Raw genomic sequence first — 25,879 nt, 5'->3', positions numbered from 1 at the left:
CGACGATATACATACTTAAATAGATAAATACATACTTATATACATAGGATACATCCATGACTCAGGAACAAATATCTGTGCTCATCACACAAATAAATGCCCTTACCGGGATTCGAACCCAGGACCGCGGCTTAGCAGGCAGGGTCACTACCGACTGAGCCAGACCGGTCGTCTAATATATATAACATATGTGTGTGTGTGCGTGTAGTGAGTGTATGTGTAGCGATTATGTGAAGGTAAACAGTTGAGGGATTGTATGTGGTGTGTGTGAGGGATGGTGCACTTGGAGAATATGGATTAAGTAGCTATTAAAACAAAGAAGAATTGAATGATGACATTAATTTATTATTCTCCATAATTTCTTTCAAAGCTTTGTGTGGGTAAATCTTCTCTCCGCTCTTCAGCTATAATCTTGCGCCATTTTTCCCTTTCAACGTCTTGTTTTGGGAATCTGGAATAAAAACCTTTTTTATTACTTAAAAACGAATTTGCTATTCCCGGGTTGTTTCTTTTTATAATTAAAGTAATTTATAAGATATGTATTAATATTATTGAATTGAAATCATTTATTTCAGACTTATTGGTCCATAATAATAAATAAATACATACACTAATAATATGAAATAGGCTTCTTTTACAAAAAATATAAATTAGCGACTCCATCATTCCATTTTTAACTATGTTCCACTTCATCCATCTTTTGTCGCCGTCCGCTCATTACTAGTATAGCGCGAGAGAAGGAGACAAACTGCGTAAGACCAAATCAAGGAATTTACTTTAATTATTCTAGAAAATAAATGTTTTTAGTAAGTTAGGAAGCCATTTTGGCCACAAATGCATAACATTATAAAATTATTAACAATTACTTACCGGAAATACGATACGTCATCCTTTTTTAACGTATATAAGGTGTTATTTTTGCACTTTTTTACGGAGCACTTAGGCATGTTGCCGACACGGCGGATGAAGCGCTACTGACCGCCCAATTGTGCTTAGAACATTTTCAAGCACAATTTGCTGCGGACACATTCTAAGCCATGATGGTGCATCTAGGTAGTTTAGATCGATGGCTCTAGCTTTTTTAAAAATAATAATATCAAAAAAATCAAAACTGTCCGACACGGATAAAAATAATAATAATCTGTATTGAAAAAATCATTGCTCTATCTTAAAAAACCAGGGAGGAAATAGTCGAGAGCGTTTGTATGGAGAATTGACCTCTCCTGTATCGTCTTAAATCAAATCAAGATCTCTACAACAGTTATATTCATGGCCTCGACCTTGACAGTAGTCCATAGACTACGAATATCTCGGCCACGTGCGATTTGCACGCGTTTTTGCCAGAAAGTTACTCTTGCATAAATTATAATAGGAACTGTTTGGTTTGTACGTGTTGTATTGTTCAAACGCTGTGGTCTATTTGTATGTCCGTGGTAATGGCTTTCTGAAAAAATCAAACAGTTTGGTAATAGTGTATGGCAATATGGATATTATATTCGGTTAGATAATGAAGTTACTTTTTCTTATTAGATAAATTAAAATGTGTAAATGACTTTCTGTTATAATGATTTGAAAGTTATATAAATAAATAAAAATAAATAAATATTGGGGACACCTTACACAGATCAACTTAGCCCCAAACTAAGCAAAGCTTGTACTATGGGTGCTAAGCGACGATATACATACTTAAATAGATAAATACATACTTATATACATAGAAAACATCCATGACTCAGGAACAAATATCAGTGCTCATCACACAAATAAATGCCCTTACCGGGATTCGAACCCAGGACCGCGGCTTAGCAGGCAGGGTCACTACCGACTGAGCCAGACCGGTCGTCATATAACCATGTTGTTGTCCTATGCTGTTTTTAACCCCCGACGCAAAAACGACGGGGTGTTATAAGTTTGACGTGTCTGTCTATCTGTCCGTCTGTCTGTCTGTCTGTCTGTCTGTTTGTCTCTGTGTGTGTCTGTCTGTGGCATCGTAGCTCCCGAACGGATGAACCGATTTCGATTTAGTTTTTTTTATTTGAAAGCTGTGTTAGTCGGGAGTGTTCTTAGCCATGTTACATGAAAATCGGTCCACTAGGTCGCGGTCGGGGGTTTTTCAAAATTTTAATTTTGTGGTTAGGTTAGGTTATACCGATATCACTTGATATCACTTTAAATATAATTATGGATATCGATTAGCAAAGGTACTTACATCATAACTCTAACTTGTTCCGTCTATTGTCCTTTGAGTCGTCGGCAACCCGAACCCTCCTTGGAACTTGTACACTCCTTTTTGCTGTGTACTTAACACAGCAAAAGGGAGTGTACAAGTTTCTAATGGGGTGGCAACGCGCATGTGACACTGTTTGAGTTGCAGGCGTCCATAAGTTACGGTGACCGCTTTACATCAGGCGGACCGTATACTTGTTTGCCACCGACGTAGTATTAAAAAAAAAAAATCATCGTACATTATGTTGGAAAATCAGATGGGTTTGGGAATGCATTGGTAGTGAGACTAGTGGGTGGGTACCTATACCTATTACTTAATACATTCCTTGTAGTTATTTGAAATACCTATACCAATAGTGGTCATATAAGATGTAGTGACCTACGCATGAGCCCTTTTCAAGCATCAGTATTGGTCTCATTGTAAGAGATAGGTACACTGAGAGAAAATACAACCAGTTTTCATGTTCGTTCAACAAGTTTTTTGGTTAAAAAAAAAAAAATTAAAATTTAAACTGTTTATTTCTATAAATAATTACAAATAACATGTTTTTTCTTAACTACTAATCTTAACTAATAAAGATAAAAAAAAAAAATAAAAAAAAAAAAATAGCGCCTACGTGCTCTTTGGTTCAAACAACAAGCTACTTGTCATTTGAATCGGCAATATATTTGAATTAACAAGTCGATTTTATATAACACTATAACCTAACCACAAAATTAAAATTTTGAAAAAACCCAGACCGCGACATAGTGGACCGATTTTCATGAAACATGGCTAAAAACACTCCCGACTAACTCAGCTTTCAAACAAAAAAAACTAAATCGAAATCGGTTCATCCGTTCGGCAGCTACGATGCCACAGACAGACACACACACAGACAGACAGACAGACGGACGGACGGACGGACGGACGGACGGACGGACGGACGGACGGACGGACAGACAGACAGACAGACAGACATACAGACAGACAGACAGACGGACAGACAGACAGACAGACACGTCAAACTTATAACACCCCGTCGTTTTTGCGTCGGGGGTTAGAAAACAACCTGACACATATTGTTTTAAACATACGTTTCGCTGATTCAAACGGATAAACCGCAACAAGTCGAACTTGTTAAATTCACAATGCAAATTTCTCTCAGTGTACCTACCTAAGTATGGCATCTACAATATTACAGCTGCTTAACTCAACTGCAGGTACACTCTTTTCCATAGCACTGACTAAACGCAAAACCAAAAGACGCTACAGTAGTTATAAGCTCACCTGAACATGTCTCTTCATGTGTTTATTCAGCGACTGCGTATGGTTATACCTGTTCCCACACACGCCACACTTGTGCGCGCGTCTATGCTCGTGCGTGGCCACGTGCAGCGTCAGCGCTCGGCGGGATTTGAACGCCCGCCCGCAGCCCGCAGCGGAGCACGGGTGCGGGCGAGACGTGGTGTGGGAGAGCATGTGAGATGTGAGCTTGTTTGTAGCGAAGAGCTTGCCACATACTGGGCAGATATAGGGTTTCACACCTGAAAATAAAATAAAAAAATTTTAGATATAAAATGACGATCGATTTTTTTTCAATTCAGTAGCATAGGAAATTGAAATAAAAATGAAGAAAGTTAGTTGAGTAGCACAAAAAGCCAACGACACGAGGTGTTCCCAGGCGGTCACCCATCCAAGTACTGACCTCGCCCGACGTTGCTTAACTTCGGTGATCGGACGAGAACCGGTGTATTCAACGTGGTATGGACGTTGGCGAATGAGGATGCGAATAAGATCTTCAGACGGTACTTTTATGACGTCATGCCTTCATTTCGTCTTGACAATGGATTTATCAAAATAACAGATCTAATAACAATGGTTTCAATTATTGTAACTTGTAACCCTAAATTAATCTGTAGTTTATGGAACAAAGCGGATAAGTACTTAGGAATGCTAATATTGCTAATATGTATTGTAACAATAAAATTTCATTCTCCTTAATAAAGTAATAAATTTAAGAATGCAAGGCGTAGGTTACGCCTTCTACCGCCCTCTGTCGGAAATCGGCAGGAAGTCATCGACCGTGAGCTGTCTGATCCTGGATCGGCCTTCCTCGCCATCTAGCGTGGGATAGCTGCACTCTTGTATTCCTCTATGGACTTACGTGGATCATAGTTGCCATGTTGAAAAATAGAAGTAAATCGTCATCGGGCGTTTGCCTTCCTTCCTTTTATTCGTAACCAGACTTAATTATGGGTTTTTTTTAAGCTCCGCGTTAATCGCGAAGAGTTTAGTATTATATTTTATTGTTGACTTAATTTCCATTGAACGTCCGGAGCCGGCTGTTTGCGGTGCGAGCCGATTTAGGCTTGGCAACACTAGTCCCGTCCAAAATGGCGAATGAGATGGGATTTCTTTTTGCCGGAGAGAGAGTTGAAGGGATATCGTTGGCCCAGGCCAAAATCGGGCGCAATCGCCCGTTTGAGTGAGTTTCAATAGTGATTCGGTTGTGTATTTCTTTTTAGTTGGTTAGTTTCTAACGAAGCGTTGCATATTTTCCAGCCCCGGAATCGGACGTGAATAAAACCATGTTCTGATGGTGATAGGCGGCGCCAAGCGTGCCCGGATGTCGAAATGGGTGCAATTTTGCCTTCTGCAGGCCCTTTCTCCATCAACGGTAAGTCAAACCTTCTTTAATCCTGGTTGGCAGCCAACTTGTTCCGTAGGTTATGTATATTTTCCAAATTAACAGTAGGTCGTTTCACGGAACGCGTTGTCGTTCGAAATTTAAATTCCAAGGTAGCCCCCGTGTCCTGCGGGCGGTATAAACCCCCCTTACGGGCACCATTTTTAGGAATTTTACTTACAGACTGGTATAACCATTCCAGGGTTCACGCCGCGTCGCCTAAACCTCGCGCCGGCCGCGAGAGATCCCCTGGTATCCCGGTAACTTGTGGGCAGCAGATTGCTGCTGTTCTACCTACTCCCGACGTTTCACCCCAAGGCTGCTGACGTGGCAGTTGTGGTGTTTCGAGGTCAGATCTTTCCACGTTTACTTATTGACTGAATGAACCGGCCTTTCGGTTCTGGCGCCCTTCCGTGTAACTACCTTAATATATATTGACCGCTGTATCCGTTTCTACCAGTAATGATAATTTAGAGCTCGCTGACCCACGTTTGTTCCCTCAAAATATAAACTCAACATTATTGTTCTCGTGAGCTAGCCCTCGGCAAACAATTGTTACCGTGTATCTAGGATAACAAATTAGCATAAACAATTTAGATTTTTTTTCCTGAATTCAATAAATACCTGGTTCCTCTTCAACTGTTGTTTGATTTTTTTTTTATTTTGGCGTTAGCTAAAGGAAACCCCCCATAAAATTAAATAACGTAACAGTGTCAGCCCATCGTGGGGCGTTATATCAGCGAGCCTCTTTAGTCACATTGTTAGCTAGAGGAATTTCTGGTAGAAACGGTGCGGCTTGTATAATTGTAATTAAGTAGGTACTTTTGTTTTTTTAATTCTAAGTAATTGTGTGTCATTGTAGCTGCAAGTACCTCTTAATAGTTTGGCGGAATTATTTCCGATAATATTTTCAGTGTTTGGAAGGATAGTTTTTTTTTAAATGCTTACTACTAATTACATACATTATTACATTTGTATAAATAATTTTATTCTTTTATGGGTTACCGGGACCCAGTGTGGAGTTGTAACAATTTTATTTCTATTTTTTTTTATATTTAGAGATTGTATGCATTTTGGGTAACCATAACTAAGGTGCCTTAATGTTAACGGACGGTTGTGTAAAGGAAAAGTGTTACGTTTTAAATTTAAAAGTTGATAATGTTATTATTCTCCCTTTGTGGGAGGTTACAGTAATTATTAGTAGCGGTTATAATTTATTACATAAATATGAGTTTGAATATCATGTGGCAATGGCCACCTTACTATAAATATTTCGGTAATTACTTACAGTGTTTAAAATTTGCATGTACTATTTACTGTATCATTTGATACAGGATGTCTTTTCATATTGGACTGTGGAGACTTCAAATATATAAATTTTTTTTTTTTTACTTTGAAACATTATGGTTAACGTTGGATGTTGAATAGTTAGAAAAGGTGCATCGTTTTGAGATGGACAGTTATGCAGAGGTGTTAAACCTTATAATTTAAGTTAACTTTATTAAAATTTTATTCCCTTAGGGAAAGTTTTTGTACTTATAAGTAGGTAGCTAAATAAGTATGCACCTCATGATAAGTGTAATGGGGGAACAACGTCGGTCAGCGGAGCATTTTTTTTTAATATTATTTTCTGGCGGAGATTTAAATTTAAAATAAAATTAATATTATGTTATTACTAATGGGTGGTGCAGTGTGTGTATAGTCAGGCACATTTATTGCTGAGGCGTTTCTTAACTTTTTTTATTCATAAAATATAAAGTTGAATCTTATCTTGGAGTTCAAAGGCCAAATAAACTGAGAGTTATTTGGTACTTATTTCTTTTGCTTTTTCCCTTTTTCTCGACTTAAATCGAGATTATTTTTTACCTTTAGCGACGTTTACGTAGTAGTCGGTTACTTGCTTACCAGTTTATCGGTGATTGTGTTGTGTGCTTGTCTCGATGGAGGCAGGCGTTTTTCCTTTTATGTGTTGTGAGTGGGAGTTCTTACGTTGTGTCCAGATGATACGGTTACGTCTGTACACAAACGTATTACCTTTTGATGTTTGGTGGTGAGTGAACGATTTAAAAGTTCTCTTCACGTAGTTTTCTGGGTGCTGGCGTTTTAAACCAGCATTCCAGCTTCACTGGCTGGTCGGATTCTTGCGGATTTAAACGGAGAATTCTTAATAGCAGTGTTGTACCCTTGTTGACGCTTTGCGGTATGGCTTAAATCATATGCGTGAACGTTGACGTTCTTTTGTGTTGTCGGACCGACAGACTTGCGTCGCCTGAGACGTGGTCTGTGCAGTCAACCTTTGTATGTATTATGTTGTGTCGAAACGTTCCGTCCTGTGTCGTAGATAGACGCAGCCGGTAGATACGCTTCGTTGTCCTGGTGTTATTGTCTGATTTTCGTATTCTTAGCTGTCACCGATATTAGTTAGGGAAATTTCATTTAGCTATAAGCCGTCTTCCGTTATATCGCTTGGACGTACAGCCCGCTGTCTGGTACAGCTCGCTGTGCCGCCAAGAAATATAGACGATGCGACGTTTTGTAGTAATTTACTTAAAAAAAAAAAAAGGTATTCTTATCTGGTTTAGTGCGTGGGTTCGATTTTGATGGTTTTTTTTTATTATCGATTTTAGATTTCGAGCTGTAGCTGTTATATTACCGATATTTCCTGTAGTTGGAGCTGGAGACCAGCTCAAAATTTTGCCTACGTCAAAATTTTCTCTGGGGAAGGGAGTATTGTAACAATAAAATTTCATTCTCCTTAATAAAGTAATAAATTTAAGAATGCAAGGCGTAGGTTACGCCTTCTACCGCCCTCTGTCGGAAATCGGCAGGAAGTCATCGACCGTGAGCTGTCTGATCCTGGATCGGCCTTCCTCGCCATCTAGCGTGGGATAGCTGCACTCTTGTATTCCTCTATGGACTTACGTGGATCATAGTTGCCATGTTGAAAAATAGAAGTAAATCGTCATCGGGCGTTTGCCTTCCTTCCTTTTATTCGTAACCAGACTTAATTATGGGTTTTTTTAAGCTCCGCGTTAATCGCGAAGAGTTTAGTATTATATTTTATTGTTGACTTAATTTCCATTGAACGTCCGGAGCCGGCTGTTTGCGGTGCGAGCCGATTTAGGCTTGGCAACACTAGTCCCGTCCAAAATGGCGAATGAGATGGGATTTCTTTTTGCCGGAGAGAGAGTTGAAGGGATATCGTTGGCCCAGGCCAAAATCGGGCGCAATCGCCCGTTTGAGTGAGTTTCAATAGTGATTCGGTTGTGTATTTCTTTTTAGTTGGTTAGTTTCTAACGAAGCGTTGCATATTTTCCAGCCCCGGAATCGGACGTGAATAAAACCATGTTCTGATGGTGATAGGCGGCGCCAAGCGTGCCCGGATGTCGAAATGGGTGCAATTTTGCCTTCTGCAGGCCCTTTCTCCATCAACGGTAAGTCAAACCTTCTTTAATCCTGGTTGGCAGCCAACTTGTTCCGTAGGTTATGTATATTTTCCAAATTAACAGTAGGTCGTTTCACGGAACGCGTTGTCGTTCGAAATTTAAATTCCAAGGTAGCCCCCGTGTCCTGCGGGCGGTATAAACCCCCCTTACGGGCACCATTTTTAGGAATTTTACTTACAGACTGGTATAACCATTCCAGGGTTCACGCCGCGTCGCCTAAACCTCGCGCCGGCCGCGAGAGATCCCCCTGGTATCCCGGTAACTTGTGGGCAGCAGATTGCTGCTGTTCTACCTACTCCCGACGTTTCACCCCAAGGCTGCTGACGTGGCAGTTGTGGTGTTTCGAGGTCAGATCTTTCCACGTTTACTTATTGACTGAATGAACCGGCCTTTCGGTTCTGGCGCCCTTCCGTGTAACTACCTTAATATATATTGACCGCTGTATCCGTTTCTACCAGTAATGATAATTTAGAGCTCGCTGACCCACGTTTGTTCCCTCAAAATATAAACTCAACATTATTGTTCTCGTGAGCTAGCCCTCGGCAAACAATTGTTACCGTGTATCTAGGATAACAAATTAGCATAAACAATTTAGATTTTTTTTCCTGAATTCAATAAATACCTGGTTCCTCTTCAACTGTTGTTTGTTTTTTTTTATTTTGGCGTTAGCTAAAGGAAACCCCCCATAAAATTAAATATCGTAACAGTATGTACACCCTGTGCTAGGACTGCTATGCTGGGGCAACAGAAATTCTTACGGGATCTTAAACCTTCCTTAAATATTCAATTGACAACAATTGGCTTAGTACAGTCACCGGCATAAATAAGTGATGATTTAGAGAAAAGAGATTAGAGAAAATCTGGAATTTAGACAAAAAAATGGGCCTCATGCCAACTTATTCAGTTTTTATGGGATCATTAACTTAGCCAAAAATTAGGCTACAAATAAAACTAATTTGAAGCAAAAAGCCAACGACACGAGGTGTTCCCAGGCGGTCACCCATCCAAGTACTGACCTCGCCCGACGTTGCTTAACTTCGGTGATCGGACGAGAACCGGTGTATTCAACGTGGTATGGACGTTGGCGAACGAGGAGGCGAATAAGATCGTCACACAACACTTTTATGACGTCATGCCTTCATCTCTATATCTATAATGGATTCATCAATAATCAAATAACAATGGTTCCGATTGGAACCCTGAACAAATCTGTTCTGTACGTTTGCTCTGCTATATCCTGTGCTAGGACAACATAAATTCTTACGGGTACTGAAATCTTCCTATTTCCTTAAATATTTAATTGACAACAAATTGGCTTAGTACTATTAGAGAAAATTGGGAATTTGGACAAAAAATGGACTTGATGCCAATTTATTCTATTTCTATGGGATCAAAACTTAGCCAAAAATTTGGCTACAAATGTACAAATAAAACTAATTTCAAGCAAAAAGCCAACGACACGAGGTGTTCCCAGGCGGTCACCCATCCAAGTACTGACCTCGCCCGACGTTGCTTAACTTCGGTGATCGGACGAGAACCGGTGTATTCAACGTGGTATGGACGTTGGCGAACGAAGAGGCGAATAAAATCTTGACACGGGACTTTAATGACGTCATGCCTTTATCTATATATCTACATGGATTCATCAAAAATCAATTTATTTATTTATTTATTTAGTTACAAGAACGGTTTACCAATTACACTTGTACATACATTAACTCCGATAAAACATATAACACATATAAACATAAAAACATCAAACATAACGTAACATAAGTTATACAGTTAACACACATACTTCACGCTGTCTCGGAATAAGTAAGGCATTTGGATGTCAGTTTAGACCAGCTGTCGTTGAAGATATCCACATGAGGATCGGATCGCAAGAGCCCGTTCAGCGAGATGAGCATGTCGCATAGTGGGGAGTGACGGCGGGCAGCTGTCGCTCGTGGGCCCGACCCGTCCGACATCTGCAGGTACGGTCGTCGGCGTGACTTGTTCGCAGGGACAATGATGCAGTTAAGGGCGTTGTGCAGTTCCGTGCTGTTGATCTTGTTTCGGAGCATAAAATCAAATAACAATGGTTCCGATTGGAACCCTGAACAAATGTCTTCTATAGTTTTGCTCTGCTACAGAAATTCTTATTCTCTCTCTGGTACTGAAATCTTCCTATTTCCTTAAATTAATTGACAACAATATTGGCTTAGTTGGTGTAAGTACCTTTTAGAGAAATTTGAGAATTTGGACAAAAAACCGGCCAAGAGTGTGTCGGGCCACGCTCAGTGTAGGGTTCCGTATTTTTCTCAAATACTACTGAACCTATCAAGTTCAAAACAATTTTCCTAGAAAGTCTTTATGACGTTCTACTTTTCTTATTTTTTAAACATACGGTTCAAAAGTTAGAGGGGGGGGGGACACACTTTTTTCCTGTAGGAGCGATTATTTCCGAAAATATTAATATTATCAAGAAACGACTTTAGTAAACCCTTCATCATTTTTAAATACCTTCCCAACAATATATCACACGTTGGGGTTGGAATGAAAAAAAAAAATCAGTCCCCACTTTACATGTAGGGGGGTACCCTAACAAAACATTGTTTTCCACTTTTTAATTTACCACTTTGTCGGCGTGATTGATATACATATTGGAATAAGAGTTTTGAATGATTCACGGTTATTTTCATTAGACTTATATTGACCGGAAGGAGGGTAGATCGCGCGCTGTCTATGCAACTTTAACATCCACCCGCCTTCGTCAGTTTTCCGTGATCATGATGCATGCAACTGCGTCGAAATATCGGGAGCTCGACAAAAATCAAAAAGGTAATCACGGTCTATATCCCGGTCAATATAAGTCTAATACATATTGGAATCAAATTTCAGCTTTCTAGAGCTGAGATTATCCGCGGACGGACGGAAGGACGGACAGACAGACATGGCGAAACTATAAGGGTTCCTAGTTGAATACGGAACCCTAAAAATGGGCTTGATGCCAACTTACTCAATTTCTATGGGATCAAAACTTAGCAAAAAATTAGGCTACAAATAAAACTAATTTGAAGCAAAAAGCCAAGGTGTTCCCAGGCGGTCACCCATCCAAGTACTGACCTCGCCCAACGTTGCTTAACTTCGGTGATCGGACGAGAACCGGTGTATTCAACGTGGTATGGACGTTGGCGAATGATAACGCGAATAAGATCTTCAGACAACATTTTTATGACGTCATGTCTTTATCTCGCTCGTCTCGACAATGGATTTATCAAAATCACAGATCAATAACAAATTAACAATGATGGTTGGAACCCTAAACAAATCTGTAGTTTATATGGAGCAAATGGATCAAATATTGTTACTGTTACTACATCCTGTCCTAGGACTTGGCTTGGCTAGGATAGGATAATAGAAATTCTTACGGGACTCTGCAACCTTCCTTAAATATTGAATCGACAATAATTGGCACAGTACTAGCACCTAGAGAAAATTAGGAATTTGGATAAAAAATGGGCTTTATGCCAATTTATACAATTTCTATGTGATCAAAACATAGCCAAAAATAGGCCACAAAATCAAACAAAGTAGGTAGCAAAAAAGCCAACGACACGAGGTGTTCCCAGGCGGTCACCCATCCAAGTACTGACCTCGCCCGACGTTGCTTAACTTCGGTGATCGGACGAGAACCGGTGTATTCAACGTGGTATGGACGTTGGCGAACGAAGAGGCGAATAAGATCTTCTCACGGTACTTTTATGACATCATTCATGACTTTACAATGGATTCATCAAAATCACAGATCAAATAAAAATGGTTCCAATCGGAACCTTAAACAAATCTGTAGTTTATGATGAAACAAAGCAGATTAAGCACTTAGGAATTCTAACTACTGCTGTGCTATATCCTGTGCTAAGACAACAGAAATTACGGGACCTTCAACCTTGCTATTTCCTTAGATATTTGATTGACAATGAATGTGATAGTATTGGAGAAAATTGTGAATTGGACAAAAAAACTTGACAACTTTCAATTTCTAAGGGATCAAAACAACCAAAAGTTTGGGTACAAATAAAACTAATTTGAAGCAAAAAGCCAACGACACGAGGTGTTCCCAGGCGGTCACCCATCCAAGTACTGACCTCGCCCGACGTTGCTTAACTTCGGTGATCGGACGAGAACCGGTGTATTCAACGTGGTATGGACGTTGGCGAAAAGAGGAGCGAATAAGATAATAACAAAATAATGTTATTGTGACGTCATAATTTGTATTAGTTTACGGTAGTAGTACGATGAACTAAATCAAGATCTTGATTTAGTTCTGTGGGCGAATAAGATCTTCTCACGGTACTTTTATGACGTCACGCCTTTATCTCTACAATGGATTCATCAAAGATCAAATAACAATGGTTCCGATTGGAACCCTGAACAAATCTGTTCTGTAGTTTTGCTCTGCTATATCCTGTGCTAGGACAACAGAAATTCTTACGGGACCTGAAATCTTCCTATTTCCTTAAATATTGAATTGGCAACAATTGGCACAGCAGCACTAGAGAAAATTGGGAATTTGGACAAAAAATTGGCTTGCTGCCAATTTATTCAATTTCTATGGGATCAAAACTTAGCCAAAAATTAGGCTACAAATAATACTAATTTCAAGCAAAAAGCCAACGACACGAGGTGTTCCCAGGCGGTCACCCATCCAAGTACTGACCTCGCCCGACGTTGCTTAACTTCGGTGATCGGACGAGAACCGGTGTATTCAACGTGGTATGGACGTTGGCGAAAAGAGGAGCGAATAAGATAATAACAAAATAATGTTATTGTGACGTCATAATTTGTATTAGTTTACGGTAGTAGTACGATGATAAGAATTTATTGCACGTGAACATGATATGTTATAGGTATGCCAAAACACACTATAAGTTGTCGTCATAGTGTTATTTCTGATCATGATTAATCTATTCGCCTCTTCATTTGCCAACGTCCATACCACGTTGAATACACCGGTTCTCGTCCGATCACCGAAGTTAAGCAACGTCGGGCGAGGTCAGTACTTGGATGGGTGACCGCCTGGGAACACCTCGTGTCGTTGGCTTTTTTGCTACTTTGTTTGATTTTATGAGCTATTTTTGGCTATGCTTTGATCACATAGAAATTGTATAAATTGGCATAAAGCCCATTTTTTATCCAAATTCCCAATTTTGTCTAGTACTACCTACTGTGCCAATTGTTGTCAATTAAATATTTAAGGAAATAGGAAGATTTCAGTACCCGTAAGAATTTCTGTTGTCCTAGCACAGGATATAGCAGAGCAAAAGTACAGAACAGATTTGTTCAGGGTTCCAATCGGAACCATTGTTATTTGATCTTTGATGAATCCATTGTAGAGATGACGTGATAAAGTCATGAATGACGTCATAAAAGTGTTGTGTGAAGATCTTATTCGCCTCCTCCTTCGCCAACGTCCATATCACGTTGAATACACCGGTTCTCGTCCGATCACCGAAGTTAAGCAACGTCGGGCGTGGTCAGTACTTGGATGGGTGACCGCCTGGGAACACCTCGTGTCGTTGGCTTTTTGTTCCCATAGATTTTTTTAAATCATTTATTCAGCAAATAGGCCACGGGGGCACTTTTACATGTCAACATTACAGAGTATTCATTAAAGTTAAACAAATGAAATTAATAGAAATATTAACTAAAAATATTAATCATAAGCAAAGTAGCTATACACTGATATAGAATTAGAGATGTATAAAGTCTCTAAATGTCATATTATTACTAACTATAATCAATACATAAAGAAAGTGCAAACAGATACAGAGATAAAAGAAATCTATAATACTTCAATAGTTGTAAAAGACTGAATATTACAAGTAAAAATATTATACTTAATCAAATAATCCATGGAGATGTATAGCGTCTCCAAGAGTCAAATTTTATAAAATTAAAATATTTAAAAGTAAAAACCTTTGTCAAATAATACAAAAAAAAATACAGAAAATGAACAGCTAAATTACACATTTCAAGAGATGTACAAGTCTTGTCTTTTACTCACCTAGCTGCAAATACATACATATACATAACTCCGTATAGACAGATAAAGTCTAAGAAAAAACGTACCTCAGTACCATACAGAAAAAGGTACGGTGCCCTAGATGGCACTACACCTTTGGGGTACGCTCAGCTAGATGGCTCTAATATTAATATTTGCCATTTTAACACATATCAAGGTAAGAATATGGGCCAAATTGACAAAACTGAGGTTCAAAAGTTTTAAGCTTGTGTCAAGAGATGGCAGTCTATGCACTGTGATTACACATTTCACTTCGACACAGGGCCGGATTAAGGGTAGAGCGAGTGGAGCGGCCGCTCTAGGCGCCAAAAGGTAAAGGGGCGCCAAAATCGAGAATGTAGAAAAATTCATACAAAAAAATATACGTTGCGTGGGGGCGCACATATCACAAAATGGCTAGAGGAGTCGGAAATGAATCCACCTATTGAAAATCTAGATTTGTGATTCAGATTAAGTGGAAAGTTGCACCACATTGCCATTCATAAGGGCGCTGTTGCTAGGGCGCCGTAAAAGGAGGATTCTAGCCCTTGACGAACCACATTGTTGTGCGGGGAACGGCATTACGTCGCTATCCAAATGCAAAAATATGAGTCTACCCGATAGTCTAAAGCGGAGTTCCTCATAAAGCCAAAGGCGCAAAACGTCTCAGAGAGGCGCAATTTTGTGAGTCACAGCAGATGGTGAGCGAACTTCAAAGCACTCAGATCACTTAGTGGCAAAATACCGAAATGGACATCCGACGGTGACGATTGAGTCCGCAGTTAATCTCTTAATTAACTCTTAGTATTATAAAAATAATAGTGATGGCGAAATATAAGGCCTAAAAGTATTTTCCCGAACATATTAGGCGCCCTGTGAAGTCAAAATACCCCAAAATATGTCAAAGACCGCAGCTCTGCAGACGATGGAAGCTTGAAAGTTCGCGGATTCCTCGCTGGCGGGTTGTCTTAATAAATCAGGTCAATAGGAAAAAAATTCGGGCTCGCTTCGCTCGCGCTTACTATTAATAATTTACTTCTTTTTTAGTTAGGACAAATTCCGAATCTGCTTTCCTGACTTGGCCACTATAGTGCTCCATTTTGTTTGTTATTTTATGAACATGATATCCACGTTCAGCCACACGTAACTATACTTGGGTGCGACTACGAAAGTTCAACCTGTTCAACCATTTGTCCCTTTCGTACTCTGTATGATGAAATCCATAAATTCTGTATTGCGTTAATCTTCAAATTACGGCATCATCATCCTCCTTACGTTATCCCGGCATTTGCCACGGCTCATGGAAGCCTGGGGTCCGCATTGACAACTAATCCCAAGATTTGGCGTAGGCACTAGTTTTATACGAAAGCGACTGCCATCTGACCTTCCAACCCGAAGGGTAACTAGGCCTTATTGGAATTAGTCCGGTTTCCTCACGATGTTTTCCTTCACCGAAAAGTGACTGGCAGATATCAAATGACATTTCGCACATAAGTTCAGAAAAACTCATTGGTACGAGCCGGGTTCGAACCCGCGACCTTCGGATCGAAAGTCGCACCGCTAGGCCACCAGTGCTTACGGCATTACTATGAAAAAAAAAATTCGCGCTCGCTACGCTCGCGATTTATTTTCCTACGTATTGAAACTTCATCCCAAGGGCGGGGCGCCGAAACTCAAACTCGCTCTACCCTGATCGAGTGCACGGGCCGGCGCTGCTTCGACAGTAACTCTCTATAATACTCAATCCTCTTTGCCTAGCTGTTAACCATTTTAGTATCACGTTGCCGTGATTATTATTATGTACTTCTAATGTTACTTAATTAAACGACATAAGTAAATTCATAAGTACTCTGGTCATGCTACAAACTACTACAACATTGCTCTACTATTTGCATCAGGCGTATTTATTTATAACTTAAAACCAACAGCAGTTTATACTTCTAAGGGCCACTTACACCGACGAAAATGTAGGGTCAACCCGAGGGTTAACCCACTATTTTATATGGAATTTGACAGGTGACAGCCCACTGGGCCACTTACACCGACGAAAATGGAGGGTTAACCCGAGGGTTAACCCCCTATTTTATATAGAATTTGACAGGTGACAGCCCACTAACCCCAAGTTAAATGTTTGGTGCAAGTGGGCCTAATAAGTATATAGGTACTAAGGTTAGGTATAGATTCTACTTATCTCATAACTCATAACTAGTTTTTGTATTCGCTCAGTGTTGTGGCAATAAACAAATCCTCTTTCTTTCTTTCTTTCTTTCTTTAAACCTCAATTATTCTACTGTAACACCAACATCTTGCTACCAGAAAATTTATATTAATATTAATTTATATTAATTTAAGATATTTTTGTAATTTTAAAAATTAGGTACTGTGTGACTGAATACTTAGCTTGTAAGAGTGGCAACACTCAGGCTTTATAAAGAAATAAAGTTATTCTCTATGATCAACATACATGGTGACATGGTGGATATTTTTTTTCCCAATGTGAAAAAGAATCATGGACGAGCTAAAGCAGCAAATGGAAGCGCAAATGGCGCTGATACAGCAGTTACAAACCCAACTAGCGGCACAAACTTCTGCATCATCAGCATCAAGCCAAACTATAAGTTTCCTGCCCGGCATGACCACGCCGCCGCCACAACCTTTCACCTTTAAAGCTACAGACTGGGAAAATTGGATCATCCGTTTTGAACAATATCGAGAAACAACTCGTTTGAAAATGCTATCAAGCGAAACACAGGTAAACTCATTACTATACATCATGGGTGCTCAAGCCAATAACGTCATCACTTCGATGAAACTGAGCGAAAGCGACATGAAATCTTACGATATCGTCAAAGCCAAATTTGAATCCTACTACTCAGCCCGTAAAACCAAAATGTATAGTAGAGCAAGATTCAACCATCGCATTCAAAAAGAAAACGAATGTATAGACGACTTTATAACAGACTTACATAATATAGCAAAAAAATGTGAGTTTGGAACACTCGAAGAGGAACTTATACGTGATCGTATCGTCGCCGGCATGAGGGACACGGAGCTCTCGAAGGCTCTTTAAAACCTTGAAGAAGAACCAAAGCTGGAAACTGTAATCAACAGAGTCAGACATGCAGAGATCGTAGAAGCCAATAGAGCTACACTCAACCCAACAACACAGACCCCAGAAGTAAATTACATTAATAAAAGGGTGAGTAGCAAAAAAGCCAACGACACGAGGTGTTCCCAGGCGGTCACCCATCCAAGTACTGACCTCGCCCGACGTTGCTTAACTTCGGTGATCGGACGAGAACCGGTGTATTCAACGTGGTATGGACGTTGGCGAACGAGGAGGCGAATACACAGAACTAAATCAAGATCTTGATTTAGTTCTGTGGGCGAATAAGATCTTCTCACGGTACTTTTATGACGTCACGCCTTTATCTCTACAATGGATTCATCAAAGATCAAAATAACAACGGTTCCGATTGGAACCCTGAACAAATCTGTTCTGTAGTTTTGCTCTGCTATATCCTGTGCTAGGACAACAGAAATTCTTACGGGTACTGAAATCTTCCTATTTCCTTAAATATTGAATTGGCAACAATTGGCACAGCAGCACTAGAGAAAATTGGGAATTTGGACAAAAAATTGGCTTGATGCCAATTTATTCAATTTCTATGGGATCAAAACTTAGCCAAAAATTAGGCTAAAAATAAAACTAATTTCAAGCAAAAAGCCAACGACACGAGGTGTTCCCAGGCGGTCACCCATCCAAGTACTGACCTCGCCCGACGTTGCTTAACTTCGGTGATCGGACGAGAACCGGTGTATTCAACGTGGTATGGACGTTGGCGAAAAGAGGAGCGAATAAGATAATAACAAAATAATGTTATTGTGACGTCATAATTTGTATTAGTTTGCGGTAGTAATACGATGATAAGAATTTATTGCACGCGAACATGATTGTTATAGGTATGCCAAAACACACTATAAGGTTGACGTCATAGTGTTATTTCTGATCATGATTATTCTATTCGCCTCCTCGTTCGCCAACGTCCATACCACGTTGAATACACCGGTTCTCGTCCGATCACCGTAGTTAAGCAACGTCGGGCGAGGTCAGTACTTGGATGGGTGACCGCCTGGGAACACCTCGTGTCGTTGGCTTTTTGCTTCAAATTAGTTTTATTTGTATCCAAACTTTTGGTTGTTTTGATCCCTTAGGCACTGGTCCCACCGCGAGCTAGTAAGCTACGAGCTATCGGCTATAAAAACGAACAAAAGATAAGCACTCCCGTGCAAATAAAAGAGACACGGCGATTTTGATAGCTCACCGCTGGGTGAGTAACTATAAACATCGCCGTGTCTCTTTTATTTACACGGGAGTGCTTATCTTTTGTTCGTTTTTATAGCCGATAGCTCATAGCTTACTAGCTCGCGGTGGGACCAGTGCCTTAGAAATTGAAAGTTGTCAAGTTTTTTTTTGTCCATTCACAATTTTCTCCAATACTCTCCCATTCATTGTCAATCAAATATCTAAGGAAATAGCAAGGTTGAAGGTCCCGTAATTTCTGTTGTCTTAGCACAGGATATAGCACAGCAGTAGTTAGAATTCCTAAGTGCTTAATCTGCTTTGTTTCATCATAAACTACAGATTTGTTTAAGGTTCCGATTGGAACCATTTTTATTACCCGACTACGGCAACGCAAAAGGAGGGTTATGATTTTGACCGGTATGTATGTGGGTATGTATATATGTATGTATGTATGTTCATCTGTTCCCTCATAACTTCTAAAGTACTCGTTAGAATTTGACAAACGATATGTCATTCGAATCGTCTTAATTGTCCGCTGGTTATAGGCTATATGACGTCACAGCAAACGAAACATGGCGCCCTCTAGCGGTCATAAAGTAACGAAGCAAAAAAAATAAAATGAAGTTAGGTTGACATGTTGTATATCATTTGAAAGGGCTTAATAAGCACATTTCAAATATGTACATATTGTAAGCTTTTATTTCCAGCATTACCTGATTACACCGGATAATTCAGTATTTTCTCGGAAAAATTGACTATTTGCAAATCCGCAAGCGATCTGACATAGTTTCATGCATTATCCGACTTCGGTTACATACGAAGGCTTTTGCCAAAGGAACTAATTTGGCTGCTTTATATAATTATTTTATTAAAGACTTGCAATATTTTTTCGACCTAAAGTTCAATTTCGTACAGCAAATTGTTATAATAACAACTAGAAGTAGTTTGACACTGTTTTGACATTCTGACGTGTATCATAGATTGTAGGACACCCTAGATGTAGTAAATGTTACGTCATCATGGCATAATGAGTTTCCACTACGACGATATATTATTGAAAGCCAGTTAATCATCTAAAATTAATATAATTTTCATAAAGAGAGAGAAATGCGGTATCACGATACTGATTGTCAGCTATACCTGTCTCTTTCAGTATACGGTATGCTTCATGAGAGTTATACATACCGTAGACGCGGTCCTAAACCTACTTAAAGACCCACGCGGTCCTAAGCGGCGTCTAAACTTAAAGTGTCGGGCAAAGCCCTGTAGCGTGTGTACCACACCTTACCCACACATGTGCATAGCTTAGTATATATTGGCATGTACTTGTTATTTAAGACACATTAAACGTATACTCCATACGAAGTAGTTATCATTTACGCTCCACATCACATGGCGATCCTGCCAGTGCGGCCTCGAGCTGCACTGGCGGCGCGCTGCGCCAGCCAGTATTACTGACCGTGAACTTTCGTAAATAAATATTTGGAACTCTAAGTGAATGAAAAGGACTATTATATATTTATAGTGACAGTGAAAAGTTTCAAGAGAATAAATAGAACTTACGGATTGGTGTTATGGGACTAATATATCAAATATATGAGTATCATATAGTGAAAGTGAAAAGATTACAGAGACTAAATCGAAAGTTACGGATTGGTGCTTATTGCAAATAAAAAAGAATATGTGCAGTGTGGACTAAGTTACATTTCTAATATCTACTTAATAGACTCATGTTATCAGGAGATTTTGAAAATAAATCTTTTTTTTTTCGAATAAACGAAATTGGCAAGTTGTAAGTTGGACGTTGCAGCTGGGAGATTGTTCGCGTCACGGACCCCGGGCGTGGCCTTGCCGACGTTGGACGCGACGACGAGGAGACTGGACACGAAGTCCTGGTCCCGCCACACAACGGTCATGGAATGGTCGTAATCTAAACTAGGTAGTTATATGGTTTTAGTTAATAAGTATAAGCAGTTGATTGAAAGTTTCTTCTTATGTTTAAAATAAATATGAAGCGCGTTATATGTATTATTTTCATTAGATAACTATGTTAAATTTCGGTTTTTGAGTAGGTAATAAAAATTAAGTTTCAAAATTGTGTCTGTTTACGTAATATTAGCAATTGCTATTATTTACGGAAATTAAGTTTAATAATATTGCGATGTAGGAATACAATGCATATGCAAATTAAATATTATGTGGAATCTAATTAATTGCTGCTTGATGACGAAATAGTAATATGGTTAAAGGTACGGCTCGTTTTAATATTACATCATTCGATCTCTACTTTGCATTCAGTAATTCAAATTGGTAAACTTAACAAATGATTTCGTGCACTTGGATACAACATTCGTCATAGCGTACAGGTGGGCCGCGTCATCCGCGACACGTGTTCACATATAAGGGATCGGTATGTAGCTTCTGTTATTACGTCTCGAATTTCAGTTTCAACATAATGCATTATTAATGTATTGTGCAATAATTTAGATTACTTCAAATTTATCGTATTTAACTTGGCAATTGCATATAATTATAATCTTACCGACTTTTGACCATATTAAACTGAAAATTAGTATTTAGAACTAGATTGTCAAGAAATAATAATGTACTTGAATGTTTCAGATTTTTTTTCTCGGAATTGACTATAATATGTTTTACGGATTTAACAATGTGTGGAAAATAAATATATTTGAGATCTAATAAGAGATAAAAAGTTGGATTATTTTTAAATTGGTGTAAAATGGATATGGAATTTGTTGTTATATGAAATGTTTTTGTTATTTAGGTATAGGAGTGTTCAAGTTTTGTTTTATTTTGCGACGGATTTTATGGCTAAAGGTTTTATTAATGTTGGTAATTGTATGTACTTATAGGTAAAAGGTGGAATAGAAAAGAATGGTTTGTTTTTTGAAATTAGGTATGTGTGCGAGATTTTGGAAGTCGAGTAAATTGAAGCAGGTAAGTTTTTCAAAGAGCGACTGGTCTGATCAACCAAGGGTTGTTGAAATTCTTATTTGTTGAAGTTTTATGGTGTTGGTTTAATTATGGTTGGTAATTGAATGTTTTTTTTTAATGAGTGTTACTGAATCGATATACTTATAAATATGCCTATCGTATCATCGGCAGCCCGAGAGGGGTCATGAGCGATATGGTATAGCAAGGGTACGCCAGGGTACAAGGCAGGTAGGGAATCCTTGGAGATCTGATCATGATTTGATCGAGCATCAATCGTGAAGACTCCTTGGACACATGGAAGGTTATTATGTAAGGACGTGTTAAAAGAACTGCCTGTGTGAGTTAATATATTGTATGTGTGCGCGCTTAAAAATAAATATCCTTGTATCCTGAGCAAATAAATAAATAAATATGTAAGGTCGGCCGGCCAGGTAAGTAAATGCGTTGTGTACCCTTGCCATAAAAAAAAGAGAAGCACGCTTTAGATGCACAAGTAAATACAGTGTTATTATTATGATAAAAATAAAGTTAAGACGTCTATGAATGAAAGTAAGGCTTGCAAGTAAATAATGAGATAAATATGATGTTCACCCAAGGTACCCTAGATTGGGAGTTCATACTCGTACTGTACGAACTATCTATTTGGATTTGAATTGTATCGACGGATACTTATTTCACTGTGGATTTTTTTTTATTTACTTAGTGTAGTTTTAAGTTTTGTGTTAAGTCTTTGATGTTGTTTACATTTTGTATTCTGGTTATTTTTATACAAATATGTATAATTGTTTATTAAACGATTCGTCATCAAAGCAAGCATAGATAACTAAGTGTATAAGTTGTATAACCTTTATAAAAATACATGGGTACCCACCCATGGTAATAACTATTGTATGGTGCCCTTAGCGTATAATGGAAATTTGTGTTTATTTTAGACAAATTTTATAATAACTTGTAATTTTCATTTATTTTACAGTGTATGAGTAACTCTTTTAAATTGAATTTATTATTCAGCAAATATTATTTCTTTCAACTTCAAAGTAATTTACTGTACCTACCTAATAATACTTGTATAAAAAAAAAACATGATTTAATTTTGTATAATACATACCTTCACTAAGAGCTTTTGCTTGCATTAGATAGTCTTCCTTACTTTTTACTTTGTGTAATTCTTTTTTTATATAAAAAAAAATATTACTCATAGTATAGAACAATATTTTTTTTTCTCTGAGGGGGAAGGTGTAGTGTGTGTACCACACCTTACCCACACATGTGCATAGCTTAGTATATATTGGCATGTACTTGTTATTTAAGACACATTAAACGTATACTCCATACGAAGTAGTTATCATTTACGCTCCACATCACAGCCCGACGCACGCGGTATTAAGCCGGGCGCCCTCGGCGCCCTCTAACTTAAAGTGTCGGGCGAAGCCCGACGCACGCGGACCTAAGCCGGGCGCCGAGGGCGCCCTCAAACTTAAAGTGTCGGTCGAAGCTCGACGCACGTCGTCTTAGCCGGGCGCCAAAGGCGCCCTCTAACTTAAAGTGTCGGGCGAAGCCCGACGAACGCGGTCCTAAGCCGGGCGCCGAAGGCGCCCTCTAACTTAAAGTGTCGGGCGAAGAACGACGCACGGTGTCCTAAGTCGGGCGCCGAAGGCGCCTCAAACTTACTGTCGGGCGGAGCCCGACGCACGCGATCCTAAGCCGGGCGCCGAAGGCACCCTAAAACTCAAATTCGCCCGACGCACGGTGTCCTAAGCCGGGCGCCTTCGGCGCCCTCTAACTTAAAGTGTCGGGCGGAGCACGCGGTCCTAAGCAGGGCGCCGAAGGCGCCCTCAAACTTAATGTGTCGGGCGGAGCCCGACGCACGCGGTCTAAGCAGGGCGCCGAAGGCGCCTCTAACTTAAAGTGTCGGGCGAAGCCCGACGCACGCCGTCTAAGCCGGGCGCCGAAGGCGCCCTCAAACTTAAAGTGTCGGGCGAAGCCCGACGCACGTGGTCTAAGCTGGGGGCCGAAGGCGCCCTCTAACTTAAAGTGGTGGGCGAAGAACGACGCACGGTGTCCTAAGCCGGGTGCCGAAAGCGCCCTCAAACTTAGTGTCGGGCGGAGCCCGACGCACGCGATCCTAATCCGGGCGCCCAAGGCGCCCTCAAACTCAAAGTGTCGGGCGAAGCCCGACACACGCGGTTCTATGCCGGGTGCCTTTGGCGCCCTCTAACTTAAAGTGTCGGGCGAAACACGACGCACAGTGTCCTAAGCCAGGCGCCGAAGGCGCCCTCAAACTTAAAGAGTCGGGCGAAGCCCGACACTCGCGGTTCTAAGCCGGGCGCCTTCGGCGCCCTCTAAGTTAAAGTGTCGGGCGAGGCCCGATGCACGCGGTCTTAAGCCGGGCGCCGAAGGCGCCCTCAAACTTAAAGTGTCGGTCGAAGCTCGACGCACGGTCCTAAGCCGGGCGCCGAAGGCGCCCTCTAACTTAAAGTGACGGGCGAAGAACGACGCACGGTGTCCTAAGCCGGGCGCCGAAGGCGCCCTCAAACTTACTGTCGGGCGGAGCCCGACGCACGCGATCCTAATCCGGGCGCCGAAGGCACCCTAAAACTCAAAGTGTCGGGCGAAGCCCGACGCACGGTATCTAAGCCGGGCGCCTTCGGCGCCCTCTAAATTAAAGTGTCGGGCGGAGCACGCGGTCCTAAGCAGGGCGCCGAAGGCGCCCTCAAACTTAATGTGTCGGGCGGAGCCCGACGCACGCGGTCCTAAGCAGGGCGCCGAAGGCGCCCTCTAACTTAAAGTGTCGGGCGAAGCCCGACGCACGACGTCCTAAGCCGGGCGCCGAAGGCGCCCTCAAACTTAAAGTGTCGAGCGAAGCCCGACGCACGTGGTCTAAGCTGGGGGCCGAAGGCGCCCTCTAACTTAAAGTGGTGGGCGAAGAACGACGCACGGTGTCCTAAGCCGGGTGCCGAAAGCGCCCTCAAACTTAGTGTCGGGCGGAGCCCGACGCACGCGATCCTAATCCGGGCGCCCAAGGCGCCCTCAAACTCAAAGTGTCGGGCGAAGCCCGACACACGCGGTTCTATGCCGGGTGCCTTTGGCGCCCTCTAACTTAAAGTGTCGGGCGAAACACGACGCACAGTGTCCTAAGCCGGGCGCCGAAGGCGCCCTCAAACTTAAAGAGTCGGGCGAAGCCCGACACTCGCGGTTCTAAGCCGGGCGCCTTCGGCGCCCTCTAAGTTAAAGTGTCGGGCGAGGCCCGATGCACGCGGTCTTAAGCCGGGCGCCGAAGGCGCCCTCAAACTTAAAGTGTCGGTCGAAGCTCGACGCACGGTCCTAAGCCGGGCGCCGAAGGCGCCCTCTAACTTAAAGTGACGGGCGAAGAACGACGCACGGTGTCCTAAGCCGGGCGCCGAAGGCGCCCTCAAACTTACTGTCGGGCGGAGCCCGACGCACGCGATCCTAATCCGGGCGCCGAAGGCACCCTAAAACTCAAAGTGTCGGGCGAAGCCCGACGCACGGTATCCTAAGCCGGGCGCCTTCGGCGCCCTCTAACTTAAAGTGTCGGGCGGAGCACGCGGTCCTAAGCAGGGCGCCGAAGGCGCCCTCAAACTTAATGTGTCGGGCGGAGCCCGACGCACGCGGTCCTAAGCAGGGCGCCGAAGGCGCCCTCTAACTTAAAGTGTCGGGCGAAGCCCGACGCACGCCGTCTAAGCCGGGCGCCGAAGGCGCCCTCAAACTTAAAGTGTCGGGCGAAGCCCGACGCACGTGGTCTAAGCTGGGGGCCGAAGGCGCCCTCTAACTTAAAGTGGTGGGCGAAGAACGACGCACGGTGTCCTAAGCCGGGTGCCGAAAGCGCCCTCAAACTTAGTGTCGGGCGGAGCCCGACGCACGCGATCCTAATCCGGGCGCCCAAGGCGCCCTCAAACTCAAAGTGTCGGGCGAAGCCCGACACACGCGGTTCTATGCCGGGTGCCTTTGGCGCCCTCTAACTTAAAGTGTCGGGCGAAACACGACGCACAGTGTCCTAAGCCGGGCGCCGAAGGCGCCCTCAAACTTAAAGAGTCGGGCGAAGCCCGACACTCGCGGTTCTAAGCCGGGCGCCTTCGGCGCCCTCTAAGTTAAAGTGTCGGGCGAGGCCCGATGCACGCGGTCTTAAGCCGGGCGCCGAAGGCGCCCTCAAACTTAAAGTGTCGGTCGAAGCTCGACGCACGGTCCTAAGCCGGGCGCCGAAGGCGCCCTC

At 41.6% G+C, this 25,879-nt stretch overlaps 1 protein-coding gene, 1 long non-coding RNA gene, 11 other non-coding genes and 1 pseudogene across 14 annotated transcripts in view; 4 read left to right on the top strand and 10 right to left on the bottom strand.

Annotated features, from left to right (window-relative positions):
- Window positions 1–1,152: 1,152 nt before the first annotated feature.
- LOC125235251 (gastrula zinc finger protein XlCGF8.2DB-like) overlaps window positions 1,153–25,879 on the bottom strand; it is a 29,320-nt gene continuing 4,593 nt past the window's right edge. The window contains exons 4-5 of the mRNA XM_048141747.1: window positions 3,497–3,753; window positions 1,153–1,444 (exon numbers count right to left, since the gene is read on the bottom strand). Of these exons, the coding sequence (XP_047997704.1) occupies window positions 1,403–1,444; window positions 3,497–3,753 (299 nt within the window). The 3' untranslated portion in view covers window positions 1,153–1,402. The remainder of the gene's footprint in view (window positions 1,445–3,496; window positions 3,754–25,879) is intronic.
- Window positions 3,866–3,984, bottom strand: LOC125235660. The gene has a single exon (XR_007178113.1). It is a non-coding gene; the product is annotated as a 5S ribosomal RNA (ribosomal RNA).
- Window positions 4,182–8,978, top strand: LOC125235252. 2 transcript variants are annotated; one of them, XR_007178063.1, is made up of 3 exons: window positions 4,182–4,886; window positions 5,098–8,329; window positions 8,541–8,978. It is a non-coding gene; the product is annotated as an uncharacterized LOC125235252 (long non-coding RNA). The 2 variants fall into 2 exon arrangements; XR_007178062.1 differs by having other exon boundaries at window positions 4,182–8,329.
- Window positions 9,309–9,427, bottom strand: LOC125235659. Its single transcript, XR_007178112.1, has one exon. It is a non-coding gene; the product is annotated as a 5S ribosomal RNA (ribosomal RNA).
- Window positions 9,791–9,909, bottom strand: LOC125235658. The gene has a single exon (XR_007178111.1). It is a non-coding gene; the product is annotated as a 5S ribosomal RNA (ribosomal RNA).
- LOC125235663 lies at window positions 11,402–11,519 on the bottom strand (annotated as a pseudogene).
- Window positions 11,931–12,049, bottom strand: LOC125235657. The gene has a single exon (XR_007178110.1). It is a non-coding gene; the product is annotated as a 5S ribosomal RNA (ribosomal RNA).
- Window positions 12,423–12,541, bottom strand: LOC125235656. The gene has a single exon (XR_007178109.1). It is a non-coding gene; the product is annotated as a 5S ribosomal RNA (ribosomal RNA).
- LOC125235669 lies at window positions 12,995–13,113 on the bottom strand. The gene has a single exon (XR_007178120.1). It is a non-coding gene; the product is annotated as a 5S ribosomal RNA (ribosomal RNA).
- On the top strand, window positions 13,309–13,427 carry LOC125235668. The gene has a single exon (XR_007178119.1). It is a non-coding gene; the product is annotated as a 5S ribosomal RNA (ribosomal RNA).
- Window positions 13,790–13,908, top strand: LOC125235662. Its single transcript, XR_007178115.1, has one exon. It is a non-coding gene; the product is annotated as a 5S ribosomal RNA (ribosomal RNA).
- LOC125235667 lies at window positions 17,601–17,719 on the bottom strand. Its single transcript, XR_007178118.1, has one exon. It is a non-coding gene; the product is annotated as a 5S ribosomal RNA (ribosomal RNA).
- LOC125235664 lies at window positions 18,113–18,231 on the bottom strand. Its single transcript, XR_007178116.1, has one exon. It is a non-coding gene; the product is annotated as a 5S ribosomal RNA (ribosomal RNA).
- On the top strand, window positions 18,427–18,545 carry LOC125235661. Its single transcript, XR_007178114.1, has one exon. It is a non-coding gene; the product is annotated as a 5S ribosomal RNA (ribosomal RNA).

The sequence above is a fragment of the Leguminivora glycinivorella genome, chromosome 17 (genome assembly GCF_023078275.1).
Source record: "Leguminivora glycinivorella isolate SPB_JAAS2020 chromosome 17, LegGlyc_1.1, whole genome shotgun sequence".
Taxonomy (NCBI): domain Eukaryota; kingdom Metazoa; phylum Arthropoda; class Insecta; order Lepidoptera; family Tortricidae; genus Leguminivora; species Leguminivora glycinivorella.
Note: the sequence above shows the minus strand (reverse complement) of the source record. Positions and strands in the feature narration are given on the sequence as shown.